The following is a 7881-nucleotide window of genomic DNA, read 5'->3' on the forward strand; positions in this document are numbered from 1 at the left end:
CACCTCAGCCTCCCAAAGGCGCGGGATGACAGGCTGAGCCACCGAGCCCGGCTGACTTTTTAAAAATTTATTGTAGAGATGAGGTCTCGTCATGTTGCTCAGGCTGGTCTTGAACTCCTGAGTTCAGGCAATACTCTCGTCTCCGCATCCCCCCCCAAAGTGCTGGGATTATAGACGTGAGCCACTGCAACTGGCTCTTGACGTTATTTTTACTCAGAGTGAAAAACATGGTCATGGATCACTCCTGGGCTCCACAATCTCCAAGCTTTGGGGAGGGACTGACTTCCCCAGTTCTAGCGCCAAAATTTTCAAGGAAAGATTCCGATTGGTCAGTTTGGGTTAGGCACACCCTCTCACCTCAGCCAATCCTGCCTCACGTACTGGGAAGTGAATGTTCCCACAGCATTCCGCAGTGAGAGAGGAACCGGCACCCAGTGAGAGGGTGCTGTGTCTGTGGAGTAGGGGGACAAGATGCCCATCAGCACAGGTGGCAGATACACTCAGCCAAGGTAACTTAACGTCTCTCTGAACTGTAACTGAAATTTCCTGACACACTGCGGATCGTTCCTTCAGGTTGTCAGTGCTCAAAACATCTTTTGAGTACACTAAGCAATGTCTACAGAGTCAGCAGAGTTTTTCGAAAATGTATTCTGAGTTGCAGGACAGAGTCCTTCCTTCCAGCAAGAACTGTCTGGGTTGGGAGGGGCTAGTTTTGTTTTTAGTTGGGGTCTCCATCTGTGGCCCAGGATGGAGTGCAGCGGCACGATCCCAGCTCACTGCAGCCTCGGCCTCCTAGGCTCAGGCGATCCTTCTGCCACAACCTCCCGAGTAGCTGGAACTACAGATACGCCACCATGCCTGGCTAATTTTTTATTTTTTTATGGAGGCAAGGTCTCACTATGTTGTCCAGGCTGATCTCGAACTCCTGAGCTCAAGCAATCCTCCTGCCTCAGCCTCCCGAAGTGCTGGAGATGACAGGCATGAGCCAGGGTGCCCAGCAATTTCAAATCCATCCTCCTGCCACCACCATAGCCAGGGCAGCCCACGCCTCTCACCGGGATGACTGTCCGGTCTCCCTGCTTCTGAGCCTCAGCCTCCGCAGTCCACCTCCACAGGAAGCCAGGGCAGAGAATGAAGCCCACACGCTCGCCCAGAGCCTGAGACAGTGCCTGCATCACGCCCACGCCGCCCGCCAGGGCTCCCCGCCATGGTCTCGGATCCTGAAACACATAAGCTCTCCCCACCCAGAACTTCCTGGTTCCTGCAACTTTCCGGACGCCTTCACTAACCTTTGCCCTGCAGAAAGGCCTCCTTGACAGACCACCCCTCACGCTCCTCCATCGCAGCCCACAAACCACCAAGAGGCCCCAGGAAGCGGCTCCTGTATCTTTCGCACAGAGTCCTCACAGCTCCAAAGGTCTGTTTCATCTACTTTCATTTTGGTCAAAACCCACTTACCCAAAGATTTTTTTTTTTGAGTTGGAGTCTCACTCCGTCACCAAGACTGGAGTGCAGTGGCCGCTCCCGGCCACCGCAGCCTCGACCTGCTGGGCTCCGGAGAGCCTTCCGCCTCAGCCTTCCAAGTAGCTGGAACTACAGGCGTGCGCTACCACCCCCGGCTGATTTTTGATTTTTATTGTAGAGATGAGGTCTCGAACCCACAGGCTCAGGCAATTCACTCACCTCAGCCTCCCAAGGCGCAGGATAATTTTCAATTATACAAGACTTTTATGCGATTTAATGCCCAGCTTCTTCCTGCTGTAATGTAAGCTATGTTTTATATGCTGCATATAACAATTGAGGTGTTCCCAAATTTTGGAATAATTTTTTTTTTAATTCTAAGTTATTAGAGGAAAACTGAAAATCTATGGCAAATAATGGAGATTGGTATCACAGCAAGTGTTTTGCTAAAATCATAGTCTTTTGTTCTTGATTCTTTAGACTAATGCAGCATGAACTTTTAGTTGAAGATGAAAGTATGAAATTCGGGCCATAGTCAATGCTATTTGAGGAGTAAGGTAAGAGAGTCAAGTAACCAGTAAGAAACGTGTACCTTTTGGAGTCTGAACGTACCCCCAGTGCCTCTCAACTCAGGCCACAAGCCTCACTAGTCTGAAGAAGGAGCTGTGCTTCCCAGGCAGGAGACTATCCAGCAGTGCCTTTAACACTGCCTGAGGATTTCTGAAACAATCATAGTGCTTTGTGCACTTGGGCTAGAATATGACCGTGTTTAAGCGGGCACTGCCTACCCTGATTTGTACCCTCTCACAGAAAATGGTGCCTACTTCCTACTTCTGCAATTTTTTTTCTTTCAAATAAGCTCGCTGTGATAAGAACAGTACAAGCATTTTAGGACACTCTGAGGAACCTTACCAAAAGCTTATACTATGTCAAATTGTGAACTAACCCTTCTAGAAACTTTTGGAGTGGTGATGGGGGACGAAGAAGCATAATTATGTCTCATTTAATGTCTGCATTAAATACAATTCAACTGATTTTTTAAGACCGAAATTAAAAATTTCCAAATGAGTAATACTATACTTGTTCAATTTCTAGGTCACTGTGATGTTTACATAGCCATTAACAAAGTTTCACCAAAGCAAAACATGAAAAAGTAAAAACAATAAAAAATGAGAGACTCCCAATAACACACAACTTTTACAATAGCAATTATGGAACATGGATGTTTTAATGAATTTCGTATTGCATTGAAGACACTGAACACTTAGAGACAATTACACCAATACAATAAAAACAACTGATTCCACAGAACACTTACAAATGCATACTTTTTCCGCCAAAGAAACTTATTTTTCACAGATTTAAGGAACAAATGATTTACACAGAATTCTTCAAATTCCAAAATATGTACAGAATTTTTGACTCTACAGAAACTGATGAGCAGTGGTTGAGAAAAAGAGGGTTGCTTTGCCCAACAATATATCTCTTATGAAATTCTGTACCAATACATATTTTTCAGTTCTGTATTTTCCTTCCATTATTAAATGAAATTCTGGACACATCAGCATACAGGACACAAAACCGTTCCCACTTCCAAACACGATTTCATACAAGATGACATGGGGCTGACAGCATGACTTATTTGGCCACACACGCACATAGGAGCACACACACGTGCACACGCACCAACCCATCTTCTCTAGGACTCCTGACTAGCACTCACGGCCGCAGCAGCAGTGGGATGGGATCACAGAGGAAGACGACACAGCAGTCAACAGGAAGGTGTGCCCTGCCCTGAGAACCCTGCTGGAGCACCAAAAGGGTCTGTGCCCTTATGGGAATGAGTGAGGAGCCTTGCTCCTGGAGTCAGAGGCTGGTCCCTCCAGTTTGGGAGAAAGGTGAGCAGCTGTGGCAGTGACTGTCACTAGTCTGCCCAGAACTCAAGGGCCACCAGGAATATGTATCTGTAAAAGCTTCAAAATTTCTCAACCTGGCAGAGACCTGGTTCGTAAGTTTGACTTAGCTGTGCATGTATGTTTTTCAACATTCCTAACCATCATTCTGTGACACCCAGACATCCAAATTAAACTGCCAGGACCCCAAGCATGTGGCCTGTGCAGCTCACCCAGAAGTCACCCTGTGCTCACACCCCTGCGTGTGCAGTGGAGGGAGGGGTCTGGCAACCAGATCTCTCACTGTGAGGAGAAACCAGGCCACAAAAAAACCTGGTCAACACAGCACCCCAATCCACAAATTCACTCAGGACATCTGGAGCTGAAACTTGACATTCTAACCAGCCTGACTCAGTTCTCAAACGGTGCAGTCAGGTAAAAACATCACTTAAAAATACAACACATTAGTGAGCTTTCCAAATAAAATGACTCTATTTGTTGTGTGTCCCTTGGCCACCTCAGATCTGTAGTACGCCATCACTGGCTGTTCTCTCCCAGGACGTCAGTCATCTCAGAACCATCCCGGAGGACACAATCTGAAGCTCCCAAGAGCTGCTCCTGCGGGACGCCCCGCGTGGCGAGGGGCTTCCCACTCTCCGTAAGCTCCACCGAAAGGCAGTCTGGATGCTCTCCATTCTCCCGTGCCCAACCAAGCAGCTATCTGCCGGCTTCCAGCAGGGCGCCCTCACACACCGCCACGACAGGGAGAACACACAAAGAACTGAGGGTGCCACCAGACCGGCCTAAATATCACTTTCCTGCGTCTCTCAAGTGATCAGCCTCTAACTGGACATATTCAAAGAACTAAAAGACGAGGGGCAGTGACTGAGATGTCTCTTTATCCAAACTGCAACTAAGAAACATTAACTTACAACACAAATGCCAGATGAACAGAACTTCTGAGAAGGCAAGAACAACAGGCTCCCACACACAGCAGCAGGACTGGCACTGAGAGGTGCCCCAGCCACTTGAGAGGAAAGCGTCTGGCCACCTGTGAACTGCCTGTCACGGCTGTCCCCTGAACAAGCCCAACTGGAGAGCCTGTGCCTCCAGGACACATTTGGTGGGACTGTCTTTCCTGCCTTCTGAAGTGGGTTGAGTATTCCAGCTATAAATCAAAGTGCTCTAGCCAGGCAACAGTGAGACCCAAAATTTCCCACATACCCATCTCTGAGGTAGTGCCGTTGGCTCTCAAACACCACCGAGGGAGTGAGCCCATCCAGAAGGAATGCAAGCAAAGATGTGGAGCTTTGGTGGCAGGGCCTTCTTGTCAAGGTCAAGTCACATTCAATGGATAAGTCATCTGAAACTTCTAGTAACTGTTTATAACCACAGGTACAAACTAAAGTGCTTTATATTTTACTTAATATTTGAAATCAGTGATTAGAATCCCTACTTTAGAAGTCACAAGTATGAGAACTCAGGAGATTGAAATGATTTTCTATAAAAAGAGCAGAAACCTTTTCTTTTCTAAAGAAACTTCAAATGTTGCAAACTCAACATTCTGTGCAATTTTTTTAACTGCTAAACTTCAGATAATGTCTACAGAACTGTAACAGAAATGACAGCTGAAGCTGAATTAGCACATGCTAAACTTCACACGGAGGTAAACACGAAGCCTTGATCATTCCTGCCGGCCACCAGCCAATGCAAACGCAGCTCCACAATCTTCCCAGCACAAGGTAGATGTGCATAATTATTCCAGAAAATGCAACAGACTGCTTATGCCTCAAATAAGTACATAGGTTCACATTTAATTCACACAAATGTAATGCCCTACTGCTCATCTGTCAACCGTCAACACCTCACAAGCATGTTATGAGCTACGTGGGAGGGAGCTTCACCACTTCCACTGATCAGAAGATGCCAATATATAGACGCAAGACAAAAATGAAAATATGACCAGTTTTCTGTACATTTCATGCAGGCTGGGCACGATGTGAAAAGAACATACACAAGGCACCCTTTCCCAGGGCCAAACTCTCACGAAAATGGCTGATAAGACGCAGACGAGTCTGCGCCAGTCAAAGGTCTGCGCTGGCAAACGAAACCACGGAGCGCTGGCGTCCTTATTTTTCTTGCAGCAGTGCAGGGATGTTGATGTTCCAACCAATGGCTTGCCGGTCAAACCCGCAGGTGAACAGATTGCACATGGGATGGTCTTCACTCCACGCCGAGCAGCATACCATCCTTCTGTGGCCCTGAGAACCAAGCAAACCAAATCAGTGCACCAGTTCTGAAACACAAGATTTACAAAACCTGAGCCAGATTCACAACTATGTAACTAAAAGTAATTAAATTAAAAGGAAAAAATAGCACATGGGATCAGTCCAAGAGAGCCAAAAACCCTGAGCATAGCAGCGGCCTCTCGTGACATACAGGCTACGATGGACAGGTGAGGCCAGGACCTGTGAGTGGTGGTTAGAGGGACTCACCCCAAAGCACTTCATGATTTCCTCTTTAAGGACATTAGTAAGGTACAGTCAGACAGGAAAACAGTCAATTTACTAATTATGAATGAATAAATAAGGCAAAAAGATATTTGGGAATAAATTAAATGAAATTCACTCAAAGTTATTTTAACAAATAACTGGTTCAGGCAATAAAGGAGCTAGAAAAAAAACACATTTGGTGTCAAATAAAAAAAGGGTAAGTAAAAGGACTTTCGGGTAGATTCCCGCCATCCTCAGGAACTCCAGCCAAATATCAGAATGTTGGAAAAACAACTGCAAAACATCTGACAAGGCTTAGAGAGGGACACATTAGTGTGAACGCATACAGATGCAAGCACATAAGACAATGCCTTACAATGTCTGCAAAGCAATGCTTTAGGACTCATTCCTATTTCCTAAATTAATGCAATAGCACTAATATGTTGCTTATGAAGTACAAGAAGCAATATTAAGTCAACAGATTTATTAAATAAAAGAAACGCTCAAAGAGTGGCACAAAATTTTCATGTAAGACATTTACATATAAAAATGCTATTTATACATTTGGAGAGAGAACCATAACAGGCTACAAAAATATTTTGAGAAAAAGAAACCACAAAACAAAGGCCTACAAAAGGTACTTGAAAAAGAGTAAGTTGTCAACTGGCAGTAACACGAAGGCTCTGGGCCACAACCATTTAAAGATAAACCCAAGGCATCAGTGGCAGAGACACTGAAACTGAGGACTCAACAACTGGGTCAGGGAAAAGAGCACATGGAACCTGCAGAAGGTGAAACACAAGGAGCTTCCCAGGGAGAAAGCCAGAGGCTGGGCATCTGGTGGGACGGACCACACCCGCAGCTGGGGAGGTTCCCACAAGGAGTCCCATCCTTTCTGTGCTCACAGCATCCCCACCCACTCAGAGCAGGGGTCCAGGGGCAGGCGTGCCGGGAAGATGACCTGTACCCTCCCTCAGCGAGCATGCCTGAGTCCTGGGGTGCTTACAGCATGGGCGCGCACTCTGGAGCCTCCCCGTCACAAGGGACCTTGGACCCTGGAATTCAGAATTTCTCCTCCCTTGTCCACAGGGTTGGTTGTCCTGAAACACTGGCAAGTGTCACTTACGCTGTCCCCAAAGTAAAACTTTTTTTTTGGTTGGAGTCTCACTCCGTTGCCCAGGCTGGAATGTGCGGTGGCACACTCACAGCCACCCCAGTGTTGACCCACTGGGCTCTGGTGATCCTTACCTCAGCTTTCCAAGGAGTCGGAAGTACAGGCACAGGCTACCATGCCCGGCTAATTTTTTTTTTTTTAATTTTTTATTGTAGAGATGAGGTCTCACGAAGTTGCCCAGGTTGGTCTCAAACCCCTGGGCTCAGGCAATCCTCTTGCCTCGACCTCCCAAAGTGCTAGGATTACAGGCTTGAGTCACCACGCCCAGCCAAGTAAAACATTTTAAATGATTAATCTCTTTCACTCCAATATTTAAAAGTTCAAATAAGTGTTTTATTTTTTTCTTTTCCAAGTCAGTCAGTTGAAAAACGTTAGAACAAAATAACCAGAGATTTCTAGCTGTGGTTCTGTGGCACTGAAAAACAAATTTGTTTTTCTGAAGAAGTGCTACAAGTTCTAAATTAAGTTAAATGTTACCCATTAAATTAAAAAATGTACTGATTTCATGTGCCACTTTAGGAGGGAATAAATCCAAGCACAACAGGATTCTGAATTCCATCAAGACTCAATGTTTATAAATAATTAAAGATGAAACTGTTTACATGAATTAGGACCACAAAGAACCATTTAGAATTCCTTATTTTCTTGGGGGAAAACTCAAAGCAATAAAATCATATACATTCTCATAGTCTGTACTTCAAAATGCAAAGTTTACATGGTGCAAAACAGTTGTGCATGATGTACATCAAGCACATTTAAAAGAGAACATTCTAGCCGGGCTCGGGTGGCTCAGCCTGTAATTCCGCGCCTTTGGGAGGCTGAGGTGAGTGGATTGCCTGAGCCTGCGGGTTCGAGACTCGCC

General features: G+C 45.8%; 1 protein-coding gene across 4 annotated transcripts in view; it reads right to left on the minus strand.

The window, feature by feature from the left end:
- The window catches only part of WDR37 (WD repeat domain 37), a 76955-nt gene that overhangs the window by 7642 nt on the left and 61432 nt on the right, over positions 1-7881 (minus strand). For 3 of the 4 annotated variants that reach the window (XM_021716363.1, XM_021716362.1, XM_021716364.1), the window contains one exon: positions 4659-5614. In XM_021716363.1, the coding sequence (XP_021572038.1) occupies positions 5483-5614 (132 nt within the window). In that variant the 3' untranslated portion in view covers positions 4659-5482. Of the gene's footprint in view, positions 1-4658; positions 5615-7881 lie in introns of those variants that run through there. The other variant, XM_008065708.2, reaches the window with a different exon arrangement.

This window comes from Carlito syrichta, unplaced genomic scaffold (genome assembly GCF_000164805.1).
Source record: "Carlito syrichta isolate Samal-C Ts95f unplaced genomic scaffold, Tarsius_syrichta-2.0.1 Scaffold308796, whole genome shotgun sequence".
Taxonomy (NCBI): domain Eukaryota; kingdom Metazoa; phylum Chordata; class Mammalia; order Primates; family Tarsiidae; genus Carlito; species Carlito syrichta.